The 18,632-nt window shown below is 31.7% G+C and overlaps 1 protein-coding gene and 1 pseudogene across 1 annotated transcript; both read right to left on the bottom strand.

The window, feature by feature from the left end:
* Window positions 1–7,833: 7,833 nt before the first annotated feature.
* On the bottom strand, window positions 7,834–8,560 carry LOC143568430 (copper transporter 6 pseudogene; annotated as a pseudogene).
* Window positions 8,561–15,061: 6,501 nt separating this feature from the next.
* LOC143568421 (glucan endo-1,3-beta-glucosidase 12-like) lies at window positions 15,062–18,512 on the bottom strand. Its single transcript, XM_077054582.1, has 3 exons — window positions 17,812–18,512; window positions 15,863–15,893; window positions 15,062–15,224 (listed from the first exon to the last, which is right to left on the bottom strand). The coding sequence occupies exons 1-3, from the start codon at window positions 18,317–18,319 to the stop codon at window positions 15,062–15,064; spliced, it is 702 nt and encodes a 233-aa protein (XP_076910697.1). The 5' UTR covers window positions 18,320–18,512.
* Window positions 18,513–18,632: the final 120 nt, after the last annotated feature.

The following is an 18,632-nucleotide window of genomic DNA, read 5'->3' as shown; positions in this document are numbered from 1 at the left end:
GTGTGTGTGTGTGTGCTATATACATTTTAATGAATTGTAAACGTTAGATAATCTAGCATTATTATTATTATTATTATTATTATTATTATAAGGTATTGCATTGTTGGTTTAATTAAAAGAATCCAGCATACAAAAACAAATAGAGAAAAATAACAATTTAAAACATAATTCTAAGTTATGCAACATATTTCTAACTTATACAATGAAACAAGAAAGACATATTATATTAATTAAAATTAAGTAGTTAATACGGAAAAATATCGGATATCGGTCAAGGACCGATATCTGAGATATCAATTATCGCAGTGAGATATCGGTGGGATCTCAGTAATTTTAATATCATGTAAAATTCATATATATAGCAATTTAACACTAATAATTCAGTATAGTCTCTTACCATTAACAAATTAACCTTTTGCAAATTGCAAAACACTAACAATCGTATCAAGTAAAATTTGATTAAGACTTAAAACAATAACATTGAACACTAAAAGTTGATAATTAAGACTTAAAACATTGATATCGGGAATATCGGTCAGATATTAGTCCAATATCGGTCAATATCGTTGATATTATCGGTACCGATATTCTGAACCGATATTCTGGCTTATATATCGCAAAGTGACCGATAACTGATATATCACTGATATATCGGTGAGATAACGGCGATATCGACTGCATAGATTAAAATTTCATCATATACTGAAGTCATATGTTGTAAACTATGAAGCGTAAATATTTAAATGTTGTAACATAAGTTGTGTGTTATAAAAACTATTTTTATTGAAATTATAAAACATTTAAGTACATAACATAAAAAATGCTAAAAGTATGACTATAACAGTGAGATATAATTATAATTTTTATTAAACCGCGCGTTTTATAAAACAACAATATAATCCAAACCCCATGACTTAAACCATCATTTCAATCTAAACATCCAGTCCAAATGTTCATAAATAATTTCTCAAAATCCAAAAAAAATAAATAATAAAGTCTCGAAATTTAAAAAAATAACAATGAAAACAATTAATTGTCTTTATTACTCAATAAATGTTGATTATAACAATTCATTTTGAAATTTTAATGTTTAAAATTAATGTTCAAATTAACATGTGAAAATTATATAAATGAAAAATTGATTAGTTGGAAGCTTATATGGGCATGCTAGTTGAATGTTATGTGGAAACCTTGTATTATGATGATTATAACAATTCATTTTGAAATTTTAACGTTTAAAATTAATGTTCAAATTAACATGTGGAAATTATATAAATGAAAAATTGATGAGTTGGAAGCCTATGTGGGCATGCTAGTTGAATGTTATGTGGAAACATTATATTGTTTTAATAGTATAGCAAGATACATAGAGTTTTATTTAAATCAAAATTAAGTTAGATTTTTTACTCCAACAACAAAATACTATATCTCATCTAAAATATTACGTGGGTAAATTTTAAAACTAACATATATAATACTAGTTTAAGTCCCTGTATTACGGGGTTTATTTAGGTTTTTGTTTTTAATCATTTTGCTATTTTATATTTTGTAATCATTTGTTTTATTTTTAACGTAGTTTTGGTTTGATTTAATTTGTGTATATTACTTTGTTCGTTCATTATATTTTTTAACGTTTGGGCTCTTTCAATTGAGATGTGTAAGTTTTTTTAGATTTTTAACGAACAGATATAAATGAACACGAACATGTTGATTTATTTAAACGAACAAACATGAACACAAATATTTGTCTTATGAAAAAAGACAGTTGATGTAAGTGACGATGATGGTTGATGCACGAGAGGGAGGTTGACGATAGTGGGGGGTAATCGGAAGTTAACCGCTGATTGAGAATATAGACCGATGGCGGAAAATATGTAGAGGAGAGAAATTAAATTAGGGTTTAATGATGAAAGAGTTTCACAAATAAATGAGATGATATAACCCATTTAAGGGCTATTTGGGTTTTGTGAGACACATGAACCGCAGAAATTATTGTTTGATGATTAATGGGTTAAATCACAAATAAATGGGATTTTATAACTCGTTTAAGGGCTATTCGTGTTTGGTGAGACCCATGACCCGCGAAAATTATTGTTTGATTATGAAAGGGTTTCAAAAATAAATGGGATTTTATAACTCATTTAATGACTATCTGGGTTTGGAGATACCCATACTTACGAATTCAGGTCAAACGCATGAGAAACCTCAAGTCACAAATCAAACAATCTGGTAGCTTGAGAAAGGATGATGAGTACATAGAATTTTTTTATAGACATTGATATAGATAGATGGATATTCATAAAGTACTAGTCTTACACACTAATGTATTATAAGAAACTATAATTTATTGATTTTTTTTATTTATACATAATTTTTTCTTCACATACGTTTTTTGAACCAACATAAAGAACACGAATTTGGCCTATGTGCCTCCTCAATTAGCAATGATTGCAATTCACACGGTGGAGTTTTATAGTAAACATACTCGTCGTTTTTAACTCTTCTGATCCTTGCCATTAGATCTGCACGACGATTTCCTTCTCTTTTTACATGAACCATATAGCATCTTAAATCTTGCATATACTTCTTGCAATCGTTGATCAAAGATCTTAATGGATGAGATTCGTCTACCTTATTCACTGTTATTAGTAGACGAGCAGCTTGACAATCTGTTTCTATGATAACATTTTTCAAATCCAGTTTTTTAACAAGATACAAACCTTTCATTATACCCCAAATTTCCGAGGCAAGACTCATATTATATCCAATATTGCCTACGTATCCACCCACCCAACAACCATAGTTGTTCCTTATAAGCCCTCCGTAACTTGATTGTCCTGGATTTCCTAGTGAACTTCCATCTGTGTTGAGCTTGACCCAACCTGGACTTGGAGGATCCCAATTAACAACAACAGGATTTGTTGATTGAACGATCATAGTTGGAAAACAAGGATCTCAAATTTTGGAGGCTCTGTATTGTTAGAGTCGCCAATTATTTAACTCTTATACTCTAATATATACCGCACCTGATATTCACTAAATGTATAATAAGATTACGAGAATAAAAATAAGATTTGTAGCGATACGTGTATATAACAAACCATAAAACAATCAAGAAAAAAAAATAAAAAGGAAAAGTGAAGAAATAAAATAAGCAAAAGAAAGAATGAAGAAAATAAAAGAAGTAAAAAAATTCCATCCCACATTGGTGGAGGAAATAAAATGGAAGACTTCCACCATGATATAAATAAGATTTTGAATTCTTGTCCCACATCACTAGACTATAAAACTTGTAAACTTTTTATAAGGAAGAGAGCTAACATAATAATATTCTTATGTGTTAAATCACACCCAATGGTTCTAACAGAGGGTGCGAAACTCGCACGGGCGCGGGCACGAGAGAAGTGCGATGGGCGCAATGTGGCGCTTTGATGGCGCACTTTGCAGACGCGAACTAGTTGTATAGGTTTCCTTCGCGCTATGCGAACGAACCCAATTTCAAGTATAAATAGGTTGGGATCCAGACTTCAATCTCTCATCCCAAGTCAGATTTTCTCTTACTTTTTCTTATATTAAGAAGTTGGTATACTACCCGAGTGGTCTTAACGATACCCTTTTTCCAATTGAAAGAAAGCTTAATACACGAATCCGAAACCTCTACCTGAACAAGGTAAGACATTGTGCCATCATGTAAAGTTTCATATCTCGTAATTATCGTTATGATTATGGGGTTTAAACTAACTTAGATATACTACATTGTGCTTAACCTAGGTGCTTAATATAAGGAGGCTTGTTAATTATAAAGTTTCAAGATGAGACATTCAAATTTTTATACAACTCACATTTGCGTAAGACAAGTGATTTTCCAATACTGTCATGATGATTTTCTTAACCTATTAAACTCATGACAGATAGTCCAAATGTTTTTAAATATATTTTTAAAGGATTTTAATTACATTATAGTGATTAAGTTTCTGTAGACTTACGGGTAGTTACTACTGGTATTTTGAGGTTTGTATACAAGGTTTGCCAACTGGGCTATTACACCCTACTTATTGGACAAGTGTTAGCCAATAAGTAATATGACCACAGTCACAGATACGGTCGAGTGACAAGTACCTTTCGGTATTTTGTAAGCAGGCGGTTGTAAAAACATCTTAATGTTGTAACTGCAAAATGTGTCATTTATAAATGAATGCACTCACAAGTATTTCCTGCTGATCAAATATTTTTTTTAAACATGTTTTTGGTGACTTGTTAGAGACAAATGAATGATGCATGCGGGCTTCCAGCTTAAATAAGTGGCTTGTCACCATAATAAAGAAACGTGTTTTGTAAATTAGGGTTCATCTATATAAAACCTATGTTTGTATAAAAATTGGTTTTAATCCCAGTTTATGAAATAAGAATCATGGTGTTTTTATAACTCTGATCATTTTTCCTAACTACGGTCCTGATGAAATATTCCGCTGCAAATTATTTTAATAAACACCGATACCATCACTCGATGTTCACGGCTCCCGTCTCGGGGTATAGGGGTCGGAGGCTGTGACAGTGTATGATATTTTAAACCGGTTAACTTATTACCATTAGTTCGTAGTCCATGTAAATATACTTTATGTTAGACCCCAATAGGGGTGAGCAATATCCTAACCATTATCCGCAACTGAAAGAGTTAATTGCAAATATGATCCTTGTGGTGGAACCCCAAACGCAGGTTGCAACCCCGTGGTGTCATTTACGCAGATATGGGCCATGTGGTGACACTTTTTTTCACTTTTGGTTTTTCGTTAAATCTCCGTTAATGAATTCTGTTAAAATGAAGGCTAAATTAGTTTTCTCACACACAAACCTAATAATAATAATAATAAGAATAAGGCAAATTGGAAATAAATAATCCCAACTTTTGTGTAGGAGTGTTCAAGAAATCCGAAAAAAAACGAAATCCGATTCGAAACTGAAACCCAAATAATCCGATCCGAATAACTAATTCGGATTCGGATATGGATTTCAAAAAATTCATGATAGTTTAGATTATTCGGATATCCGAATAATCCGAATATATAACATGTTATTAGTGTATATAGCCAAGTCCATTAACATTTACAATAACTTTATAACCATAACTTCATTATTCGTTCAGTCAACCTAACACACTATAGCCAAAAATGTCATAAAACTCCGTCGTTATACTCTCTGACACTACTTAACTTCCTTGTTCTTGTAGTGTTTTATTTTTATTTTTCAGTTTTTTATGTTTATTTAATAAAACTTAATTTTGTATATTTGTTAAATGGATTATTCGGATAATTTCGGATTATCCAAATCCGATCCGAATCTATCCGAATTCAATTCGGATAGGATAGGAATGTCCCTAATTCGGATCGGATCGGATTTCGGATAGGTTTCCAAAATTTTAAAATCCGAACAATCCGAACCGAATAACCAGTTATCCGATCCGATGAACACCCCTACTTTTGTGTATTGACCGATAATAATCCCAACTTTAAAAATCACTACCAGCTAGCGGTACCAACTTTCAACTATTTTTGCCTCAATGGATCTCCGTTAAAAAACACTTAACGTCGTTATGTTTTTTTCTGAGTTTCAACCCGGCTTTTTAGGGCTTTTGATCGGAAGAACGATGTGATTCGACTGATGTGAAACTTACCCTGATGATCAAAGGGTACTTCTGAGCAAAAATTTCTAAATAAGCCGATAAAATGTAATAAAATAGCCTGTTTATTTTAAACGGCTCTTGAAATCCGTTTTGGTAAAAGGTTTACAAATACAAGCACTTAGTCAACTTGTATAGCACGCAAAACTAGCCACTTATACGAGTCATATAGCAATGCACAACTTGTATAGTAAACGGGCTGTGTAGGACTATACAGTGGCGGATCCAGGAATTTTTTTTGGGTGGTTCACTACTTTTATATGTTTCAATTTCACCGAGTCGGGTATATAAAATTTCGGGTCGGTTTGAGGTTCGGGTCGGTTCGATGGTTCGGGAAAAGTTCATTACATAATAAAAATACGATAAAATAATAAAAGAGACACCGTCATTAGAAATTAAAAAACACATAATATCAATACAATAGTCTTTATGAATTAAAAAAAATTCTTACCATCATTGCATCATTTTGTCCACTTTCCTTAAACAAGTAACAATGCAAACAATACACTTTATCCGCTTTGACACTATATTCCAACCAATTTCCAAATTCACTAGTGTACCATTCCTCATTAAAGCGTCTTAATTTACCACTAAAATTTGTTAGAGGACAATCATGCACGGTTGGTTGACATGGACCTCTAAGTAGATATGCCCGTCTAATTTCATCTTTTTGACTTGGGTGATAAGATGAAATTGGTTGCCTTTCGGAAGGATCCCATGGTAGATCATCCAAATTTATTTTTAATGGTTTACTACTTGAAGATGATGATCCAAGGTTCGATGGTTCACTTTGATAATATCTCTTCATATTCAAAATACCTACAAATCAACAATTTCAAACTAACAAATTTAAAACTAAGAAACTAACAAACTAACAAATTAAAACCAATAATCATTAAGGCTTTATTTGAAATAAATAAAAAAAATAAAGGTATTCACATAAGTTTATTTAGTGAAATAAATAAAAAATAAAGTTACAATTACAAATATCAAAACAAATTTTCACTCAGACAAATCGTCGAACAGGTGGAGGGCATCCCTGGATTCGGGAATCGTCATAACTCATAAGAATTAAGAAGGACTGGGTTGGATCAATATGAATCGGATAACTAGAATACAACACTCTCTTTCAAAAAGATTTTCACAAAGCAAACTACTTTCAATAATCATTTCGAATGGATTAAATAAAATGAATCATACAAGAAGCAAAAAAATACCTAACAGGAGGCGGACGGCGGTGTGCCACTGCCGGACTAGTGAGCAGAGCAAGCAAAAAAAGGTTTTTGTTGGAATTGATTTTTATGGGGGCAAGGATTGGTTCAGGGGTTTGAAACCAGTGACTGATTCAATCAGAGTCGGAGGCGGACGGCGGTGTGCCACTGCCGGAGTGGCTGAGCTGAGCCTGAGGGTGGAGCGGTGGACAGAGGACAGAGGCGGCTGCAGCTGCTGAGGACCATGAGGACACGGATTGGTTCAGGGGTTTGCCTGCTTTGCTTATCAGCTTATGTTATAAAAAACCCTAACAGGACTTAGGGTAACTTAGTAAAAAAAAAAAAAAAAAACTGTTAAAAACGGGAATAGAACCTGCGACCTCCGGGTTACAAAACCCACAAACTACCATCCGAGCAAGCACTTTATATGTTTTTAAGATGGTTCCTGTATAATTTATAGGGTGGTTCCTTTATTATTTTCTATATATAAATACACTATAATTTCGAAACTCGGGTGGTTCCGCGGAACCACCCGTTACTACCGTAGATCCGCCCATGGGACTATATGAATCCTATAGATACTTAGTCAAACTCAAGTCTGACAAGTGAACCTCTACAAACTTATCGTGTACCGAAAAACGACACGAGTAGTATAATGATAGATGATAGTAAGATGATGTCTTGTTTTGAGGGTGTGCCTGTCAAGCAATGCCACTTAACAAAGCATATATAGTACTTGCATATTTCTAGCAAATTAACAAAACAAGTAACAAAACATCAGGCATACAAAATCATTTAGAAGTAGCTAGCCGTTTAGTACATCATAATTTCTTCACAAAATAATAATAAAAAAATGCCTACAAACTCATGCACCGTTTAGTAATCACAAAGTGCATTACTATTGTGGACAAACAAGTGCTTATTAAAAAGTCGAATTTGTTTTCACAGTGCTCCAAAGTTGAATTTGTCTTAAGATACTATACCAAATCATTCTTGGCTTTCAAAGCAGCCCGATACTTCACGAGAAAATACCCGAAAGCATGGCCCACAACTGCAGAAATAAAAACACCAATATTGTAGGACATCACAGACAACATTATAAGGTAAGCAAGAGCCATGTGGAGTCCATAAACCGAAGCCTGAGCCGACACACTTATGATAGGACTTGCTGATCTTGTCTTGATGGCAGGGAAGCTGGCAAGAAACTCGACTGCAACCGCGACGACAAAGACAATAACTAAAGCCAAAATGTACATGTCTAACTTGCCATTAGGCCAGTCTTTGAATAAGAGGACCACATGTTTGCCCCAGAAGAAGGTCATCTGCATCATGCTTGTGTCATTCATGGTGTTATTAGCCATAGGCATTGGCATTGACATTTTGTTTAAAGGGAGAAATGAGAGAGACCAGTTGACCAAACAGTTTAACTTTATGGTACTTGTCTAGCTTGCTTTGTGGATATGTTGTTTAATTGGAGAGAAAACCAATGTGGATTTACATTGGAAAAAACAATGACAAGCTAGAATCTGAATGACACAATACAAAGAGACGGCATGAACGATGCAAAACTATACCATTAGCTTAAAATATAAAAACGTTCTATTGTGTTACATTTTTTTCTAATATTTTATACATCCACTATGTGGTTTTCTAAAGGTGATTACTTTGTGATATTTGATAATGAACGTGTCTTGTCCTGACAATACACCACTATAGTAAATAATGAACTTCAAGCCATTCCAAAATAAAATAAATAATAATAATAATAATAATAATAATGAATTCCAATATGATGGTTGGTTTAATGGTCTTTTTTATGACATGTCCTAGACATTTACATGTAAATGTAAAAGTAAAAGTTTGTAAAAATATAAATCGTTGATAGAAAAAATTACACGATTAAGGTTTCTCATTTTTCTTTACGGCACGTACACAAACACCCACCCACATATATATAGGGGTAAGTTCATTTGGTAACTCCTAAAAAGTTGGTTTCCCCGCATTCTTATGGTGCATCCTCGATCCCCACATTTCCCCTTTCCAACCCTTGATCACCTACATCACACCATTTTTGTAAGGAAAAAAAAAGCCTCTAAAAAAATCAAAAAATAATTAAAAAAATTATAAAACAAAAAAAACGAAAAAAATAAAAAAAAAGTAAAAAAACAAAAATGTTTATCTACCATCCCCTGTTCAAAAAAATTTTCGGTTTAGCTTTTGGGTTTAGTTTAGATTTTAGGGATATGTTTTTAGGGGTTTAGGTTTTTCCGGTTGGGGGTTAAGTTTTTTTAGGTGGGTGGGAGTGAGGATGGGGTGTGGGGCTTTTCATGTACACGTGATGGTGGAAATACAACATGAAAGAAAAATCTATAAATAAATTACAACCACCACAATGAAACTCGCATTGTCTTGTACACGCGTAAAAACATAACTTGTTGATATTCATGAACATTAAATTCCGTGAGATAACCGTAGATTGGTTTTTAATATATATATAATTATTGATTTACATTAAAATTATAACAAAACATGTTATTTTACATGTAAAATCTTAAAGAACTATTGTTTTACATGTAACATGTTAATGAGATTTGTTGTTATATGTGTAATATATTAATGAAAAGTGTTGTTTTACATGTAAAATCTTAAAGAACTGTTGTTTTACATGTAAAATGTTAATGCGCTTTGTTGTTTTACATGTAAAACATTAATGAAAAGTGTTATTTTACATGCAAAATATTAAATTTTCCGTAAAATATTAAAATCTTAAAGAACTGTTTTTTACATGTAAAAATGTTAATAAGATTTGTTATTTTACGTGTAAAATGTTAATGAAAAGTTTTATTTTGCCCCCTAGCTTAAAAAAAATATAAACCCATAAAAGCAAAACTAAACCCGAAAACTAAACCAAGATTTATTTTTGAATGTGAGATGCTAGATAAACATTTTAGTTTTTTTACTTTTTTTTATTTTTTCGTTTTTTTGGGTTTTATAATTTTTTTAATTATTTTTTGAATTTTTTGGAGGTTTTTTTTTCCTTACAAAAATGATGTGATGTAAGTGATTGGGGGTGTACCATAAGGATGTGGTGGAAATGATCAAGGGTTGGGAAGGGTGTTCCCAGTTTTCCGCTATTTTGGAATTCCCTTTCGAACCTAACTCTCTCTCTCTCTCTCTCTCTATATATATATATATATATATATAGCGGATGATTCAGGAGAGAAATGAGATTATTATGAGAAATGAATATGAGCCACTAATTTTATTTTAGGTTTTAAATGCTTAAAAATAAATGAGGAAAATATTAATGCATGCTCTACGAATAATATAACTAATAAATATAATAGTTATTTATTCAATTAATATAACTAATTAAATTGTTATAATTGAAAAATATTAAGAATTCATTTATTTTTGTAACTTATTTTTTCTTTCTTGAATTTTTATCCTACATAAGTGCAATTTATTCATACATTAAAATTTCTTTCTATCCAAAACCAATTTCTTCCAACTCAATATATTAATATCCATTAACACGTAGTTATATTGTGATGAATAGTACATAAAACTATATTACACGTGTTTGCATTAAATATCAACAAAAAAGTACGCAACCTACACAAAAACATATAACATACACTTGTTCTAAGAATAAGAAAACATATAACTTACACACGAAAAACATATAACTGACACACAAAATTCAGCATCAATAAACTACACACACACACGAAAACGTATAACCTACACACGAAAAACATATAACCAACACTAAAAAATTTTATCCTACACAAATACAATTTATTCATACATTAATTTTTTTTTCTATCCAAAACCAATTTCTTCCAACTCAATATATCAATATCCATCAACACGTAGGTACATTGTGATGAATAGTACAAAAACTATTTTACATATGTTAACATTAAATGTCAATAAAAAATATACAACCTACACAAAAACATATAACATACACTTGTTCTCAGAATAAGAAAACATATTACCTACACACGAAAAACATATAACCTACACACATATAGGATATGTGTATCTATGTCTAGTTTATATAATTGTTGATGTCGAATTACATATGTAAGTTGTATACTTTTTTGTATGTTGTACGCTTTTATTGCTCAAAACAAGTGTAGATTATATAATTTTGTGTAGGTTGTATGCTTGAATATTTATTAGTTATATTTAATGGATACATTTGTAAGATATTTTTTTATTATTATTTATCACAATAATTTTTCTAAGTATATCAATTGAAAAAAATATATTATGTTTTAATATTTATTAATTAGAGAAGGATTTATTATGGTTATATTAGTTGTATTACTTGAAGAGAGAGGGATCTAGTACAGTTATATTAGTTGTATTAATTGAAGAGAGAATGCATTTATTGTTGCATTTATATATTTTTTTTATATTTTTAAGCATTTAAAACTTAAAATAAAAATAGTGGCCCATATATATTTATCGCAGTAATCTTATTTCTCTCTTGAACTTAAACATATATATATATATCTGTGTGTGTGTGTGGGCGCGCGCGCACACGCGTGAGAGAGAATAATAAAATGAAAATCTACTTAAGTTATGAAAACCGGATCGAAATATGAAACAAATTTGGACTATGTAATATATAATATTATTATCAGGGTAATAAAAATTGTAACTAAATGTTATTGTTTAAGATGTTATTGTTGCATATGCACTAATAACATTTGTTACAATATTTATTTTTATTTTTTTAGTTTTTTGTTACCGGGAAAATAATAATACACATTATGTATGATTTTTTTTAACTGTTACAAAGGGTTTTTATAGGGTTTCCAAATTCAAACGTGTTTTCATTCTATACATTTCACACACCATATATAAAGAATATGACATATTACATATAACATAACATATGACATATTGCATACACGAAATTTGTTATATTACATGGGATATAATATAGCGTGCAATTTGACATATTATATATAAGAAATTTGTTATATTACACTTAAATTCCACATTAAATAAACGTAATATGACAACATGTAATATGACAAATTACACATATTATGTCATTCAATATATGTAATATGTCATATAATAGATAGAGGTAATAAATACTTATTATACGTGTATTATTTTTTAGTTTAGCATGCCTATATTTAAATTAAAAATAAAAATATTTGAATTTATAATGTAGCAATTTTTTTAACAATGTATGAAAAGTTAGTGCTTTACTTTCGTGTGTTACAACCGGGAATGTGAAGGTATATCTTATAAGCCTATAATACCTGTATGTTTTAGTTATGGGCATTGATGAGCTAACATGTATAGTTGAGTGTTTGTCATGTATAGAGCAACTTATTTCTTAGTGTCAAAACTGCAATTTTGTTTTCATTTGATATACCTTTTCTTGTGCTTACTCAAAGGAGACATCATTTTTCTTTTTATTTGGAATTTGAGATTAGAAACCAATTCACCATAGCAACATGTGAATGTCGGGTGAGACGGGAAGATAATTAAAAGCTATAGAAGCCACGTTTTGGACTAGGAAATTAAAGTGGTGGTATTGGGCTAGATATACCTGGTTATGGACCCACTCATTAGACAATAGACAATAGAAAATATAAACAACGGCGTAAACTGACCCAAAGATAGCATATGGCATTTATGAACTTTGGGCCTTACTAATAGATTGTCTTGATTGGGTTGTCAATGATATTCAAAGAAATGGGCCTGGAAAGCGAAATTGGGCCACATACCTCATCCGTCACAACATCGCGCTGGTTTTTAACCGGTAACAATACATATATTTCCGACATTAACATATCAATATATTAAGATTTGAGATATATAATCCATTAACACATACAATTTGTAAAGAATTACACGAACTCAGTTAACATGTTAAAACTGATTCCTACATTTGAAACCAACTTACCTACATAATATGGATTATAAAGATTTCACTTAGACAGCGCTTTTATTCACTCACTTAACAATTATTTTGTAGTTTTTTACTCATAGGCCACACATGATCAACAAACAGGCTAAACTTGATTTCCATCTTAAAATCATCAGCACCCTGCGCATTACGCCAAATTACAGCCAATTAATTTCTTTGCTTTCCAGTTAATTTCTTTGTATTTCTTTTAAATCTGCAAATTTTGTTCTGTTTGTTGGTTATATCTTTTTGGTCCTAGAACGAGCATAAAAATAACAATAACATTTAAAGTAATCACTGTTTGCAACAAGGAATATTAATATTGAACTCATACAAAACAAAACCTTGATCTCGGACTGTTTCCTACTTTACTTGTAATATTGTACACATTAACACATAGACAACCAAAGTTATTGAAACATTTATAATACTGTGGGAACACATCTAAGTAAATGACTATCTAACCCTGCTGCTGCACATGCATAAGGGAATCAACTTCAATGATGGATTACCAAACACTGTAAACTCCTGACCTTATTTTTCTCTCAACTTCGCCATTACATCCGCACACCGGTTCTTATTTCGTTTCGCATGAACCATGTAACACTTCAGACCAGTTATGTCCTTCCTACATGACTTGATCATCCCACTTAACGGACTACATTCATCAACGTCGTTCATGGTTATCAGTAAAAGCACGGCTTGAAATCGGTTTCAATGACCACATTATTCAACCCCATAACTCTAACGAGACGCAAACACATCATTATTCACCAAACTTCAACCTCAAGGCTTGTATCAAACCCGATGTTTCCCATGTACCCGCACACCCGACCACCGCGATTGTTTTGAATAAGCCCGCCATAACTCGACTATCCCGGGTTACCTAGTGAACTCCCATCGGTGTTGAGTTTGAACCAACCGTGTGGAGGTTGGGTCCTAAACCCCATGTACGACCTTTACTTATTATAGTTTTGTATTTATTATATTATTATTGTCTACTAACCAAGGCCAATGGGCTGAGGGGGTTTGGTGGAGGTAACCCCTAGCCGGGTTTAACCCACTAAGGTTAGAGTTTCATGATGGTGGCCATAGAGCTCCCTATATAAGGGGTCTTCACCTTTCATTTTAAGGGACTCTTGGCCTCCATCATACTTTTTGTGTTTGTGAATAAGAAGAAACTCTTGGCAATCACCTCCACCCCCCCCCCCCCAACTCTCCATGGCAGATCTAGAGCTAACACGAGAAGAAGATTGAGGTGTGGCTCGTTCATCTTGAAGAACGGAGAACATCGACATAGATCCGACCCAGATATATTTCATGTTACTTCATTAGTGCCATCCGTGGGACTCGAACCCACGACCACGGGTTCATGCATAGATCTTCAATCTTCAAGATGAACGAGCCACACCTTAATCTTTTTCCCGTGTTAGCTCTTGATGATTTGCCATAGAAGAGTGGGAGAGTGGATGTGATTGCTAAGAGTTTTTTCTTATTCACAGACACAAAAAGTATGATGAAGGCCAAAACCCCCCTAAAATGAGATGTGAAGACCTCTTATATTCTCCATGAAACCCTAACTTTAGTGGACCAAGCCTAGTTAGGGGTTACCTTCACAAAACCCCCATCCCATTAGGCCTTGATTAGTAAATAATAATAATATAATAAATACAACACGTAACAAAATAAGTAAAGGTCGTACCTAGTCGCCTACCTCCACAGATTAAAGCCTTAAAAGCTATTTATATGGTGGTGAACGATAGTTTCTCAAAATAAAAACAAGCTCTATATAAGTCACAAGCATGGTCACAAAAATATCTTAGGGAGGTTTTAGTTTCTAATGGCTCACAAAAATCATAATATTAACGATGCAAACCAAAAACTCGTTAGCAAAACCGTAACATTGCCCTACTATAGATCGACAGTCCGTATTAACCCTAATCGATATACACCTCATTTCTAACACTAATTATAAGTTACAAACATGTCCTTTGGACCATTTTAATCATGTGAAAAGATTCAAATACAATTTCTGACGCAAAATATGTCCATGTGGAGAATTGAAGGTTTCAAGGCTATGAATAATTGAATACGCCAAAGCAAATACGTACAACTAACATACCGTGACACAAAATTTATGTTTCAAGGTGAAAGTAATTTAATTAAGCTATTAAAATAATCTACTAATTATGATTATATTTATATTACAAAAAGTATAGAATAGATACTTTAATACACAATATAAACACACAGAATATAGACGATTAAGTGAAGAAAATGAGTTAAATCTGGAAGGAGGCTTGGAGATGCAATGCTGGAGGGTACCGATGGTCCTGACCCGAAAACTGTAGCTCCACTTGAATTTGTGGTATTCAAAATTGAGGAGCTTGTACTGCAATCAAAATCATTTTCGTTTTTTTACACAAAATAAATAATAAGCACAACTATTATGCATATATATTATTGTAAGTTAATCTATACCTACATCAGAATATATATTTTCATCTGTTCACTGTCTCCTCAACGGTAGTGTGTTATACGGTCGTATATATGTCTTACACGAGCATAAGAAAAATGCCCTATACGGGTGTATACAAGCAAATTGTAAGCCCTAAATTGCCGTATAATACCATAACATCAAACCAATATGAGAGTAGTTGCATTGAATGGTGTACTTAGAGTCTCTCCTTATTACATATATTCACTGGATTTAGCCATTAGGGTCACTTACATAATTTACATTACAGTTTCTAACTTTCTATCTCATAATTCATCCTTGAAATATACAGAAAAATATAAAGAATGGTTAAAAATTATCTAAATCATTCTTACGCGTGTCCTATTCTTTAAACAGAGAAAGACTTTAAAGAAGTTAAATTGAATCCCTAAATATAGAGTCATTATTCATTCTTCAATGCATCTCCAAAAATGAGAGTAAAAACTTTTTTTTTAAATAATTATGTAAAAGGAATAATTAAGTAACATAAAATTAAACAATTAAACCTACAAAGAAAGATTGATAGTTCACACCTTGTAGCCCGGAATTGACATGTATAAGAACCTGCGTAAAAGTTAAGTACAAAACACATAAATAAAAGTATTATAATCAAATAATGAAAATTGGATGATTCAGTGATACTAAAATCCTTCGGTTTTCTTTGTGGTAAAAGTGTAATTAACCAAAGTTTATGAATAAATTAAAATGTCGAAAGGTAAATTTTGAAATTTATGTGGCTAAAGTATAATGATTTAAACTTTAATACTTACATTTACAAAAATTGTCATTTATTATTGTACACAATTTCATTCGTTATTCTTTATCTTCAAAATTGATCAAATTTGTACTTTTTGTTTCTAAATCCGACACCGGTTGCTCTTTGGCCCTAACCCAGTTAGTTTTTCTCGATAAGTTAAGTCATGTGCTTTGCATATGAAGGCAACTAGGTCATTTTACTTATCTAGTTAAATATATTTTAATAAATAAAAATAAACAAATTAAAAAACTTAATATAATAAGATATATATAAATATTTTATTAATAATATTTTAATTTGAAAATGTAAAGAACAAATCTGATCAATTTTAAAAATAAATGACAATGAGTGCAATTGAATATAAACATAAAGTATAATTTCTATAACTCTGTATTATATATAATTGAGGGGCTAAAAAGTATATATGTTTAACTTTTATAATAAAAATATAATTAACCAAAGTTTGTAAATAAAGATGATGGAACATAAGGCAAGTTTCAAAGCTCATGTGGCTTAAGTATGATGAACTAAGGTATTGTGTTGTTTTCATAACATCTAAATATATATAATATATACAAAAAATTATATCTGTAAGTTAAAAAACTTAAATAAATATTATCAAACAAAACTTTAAAATAATCAATTTTAATTTAAAAAGTGTTGAACCGTCAATATTAACGAAATAATATTATATGGTCTAGATTAAAACTTGTAACTTTATAAAGTAGTGTTTTTTTATAAGAGATGCCAAAAAGTAGATATGGTATACGTATATAAATAATTACAAAATAAACATTTTAGAGAAATTATTATCATACACTTAATATTTCCACTTTTATAACTAAATCCAAACTTGACTTTTTTAAGGTTCGAGTTGACATGATATCTAAGGACTCAATCTAACGTCATAAAGATCCAAAATCAACTTGGAGCCATTGCTTTTGGATTAAAGTTGAGCACTTGAGCCTACTCAGCCACTCTTAATTAGCTCGGCAAAGCCGTCTGTTGCGGCCATTTTTGTTGGATACAAGTATCACTTTCTTAGCCACGAGTCAATATGTTTTGAATCTCACATTCAAGGTTTGAAACTTTAGTCTTTTTAGTGCGTCTTTTTTAGTTCATAAACATAAAAAAACCGGCTAAAAATATTGGTCATAACCCTACTTTAGTCCTTAATATATGTCATGCTTTATATTTGGTGCTCGACTAGTCTAATACATAACCATTTTTAAATAAAGCACCGTAAGAACCATATAATTAAACACTTTTACGTCGTTTTTAAAAGATTTTCACATAATATACTATATATGTAGCCACTAGTCAATATTTTTTCAAATGTACATATAAGGATTAAAAGTTTTGGTTAAAAATCGTAAAAAGATCTACTACTTAAAATTTTAGTCATTTTATTTTAACCGAAAGTACTTCAGTCGTTAAATATATTTTATTGGAGCTTTGACTTGACTCGTTCCATAAAAAACTAATTTTAAATAGAAAACTTTTATGTGCAATGAAAGATAATTATATGTACGGAAGAAAAAAGAGAAAAAAAAGGAAGTTAAACGTTACGTATACCATTTAAACATTAGATACACGCTTTGGTTTTTCCACTTCTCTACTTATACTTGATTTTTAAGTTGTTATGTTATCTTTTGATATCAAATGACAAAAATGAAACATATATTTATAACCAATATGAAACACCAAGAGTGAAAGTTTACTAACTTGAATCAGTGCTCGTTGTAATCGCGGTGCCACCAAAATTACAGCTACTAGGAATCGGATTCTTCTGATAATAATTGTTGAACGCATAGGAAGCATGGTGGCGCAGGGTGTCCGGATTATAACAAGCACCACCTTGTTGAATCGAGGAGCAGTCTGCGCCACCATGACCACACGCGTAATCTAAAGCATCTTGCAATGCCTTTTGTGAGGCAGATTGGCTTGCAACACACCAACTTCTACCACCAGAAGTTGATGGTATCGGGGATGTTGTGGTTTTGGGTGGTGTAGTAGGGTTTGTGTTGGCAGGAGTAATCGTCGGGACGGTTGTCATGGGTGTGGTTACATCCATTTGCTTGACGGAAATGCGATTTCCGGCAAGTGCATTAAGGGTGAGGAGTTGAAGGAAGATTAGAGAAACTGGGATGATCATGATTGCGGTGTGGAGTGTGAAAAAAGAAGAAAGCATCATGATTAGGTTATGAGAATGTGAGGTGTTAAAGCAAGGCATGGGGAGAAAAGAGAATGATGTGGATCAAGGAGAATGAAAGTTAAAGGTGTGTGGGTTATAGTCAAGATTAATCATGATTATTAATCCACTTTGGATAATTATTTAACTAAAAGATTGATATTTTTATTCAATGCTATAAGTTTAAGTATTGTGTACCGTTAATCAACACCTACTTTGCTTTTGACGGTCTCTAATACTAATTTACAACAAGAAAATATTTTTCAAGATTCGTCAAAACAGAAAACATGATGAAATTTAAAGATGGGTAAAGTTGTGATTACCTCCCTCTAGGCGTTACATCCGGCTCATCATT

The sequence above is a fragment of the Bidens hawaiensis genome, unplaced genomic scaffold (assembly GCF_021521415.1).
Source record: "Bidens hawaiensis isolate Kalapana, Puna unplaced genomic scaffold, B.hawaiensis_p1.1 tig00023990_1, whole genome shotgun sequence".
Classification (NCBI taxonomy): Eukaryota; Viridiplantae; Streptophyta; class Magnoliopsida; order Asterales; family Asteraceae; genus Bidens; species Bidens hawaiensis.
The sequence above is the reverse complement of the archived record's forward strand: the minus strand, read 5'-3'. Positions and strand labels throughout refer to the sequence as shown.

Coding starts and splice junctions, on each gene's coding strand:
- LOC143568421 (XM_077054582.1), bottom strand. CDS start 18,319: ATGCCTTGCTTTAACACCTCACATTCTCATAACCTAATCATGATGCTT. Junction 15,894..17,811: donor TACAACGAGCACTGATTCAA/GTTAGTAAACTT, acceptor ACTTTTACGCAG/GTTCTTATACATGTCAATTC. Junction 15,225..15,862: donor TGTCAATTCCGGGCTACAAG/GTGTGAACTATC, acceptor TTTTGATTGCAG/TACAAGCTCCTCAATTTTGA.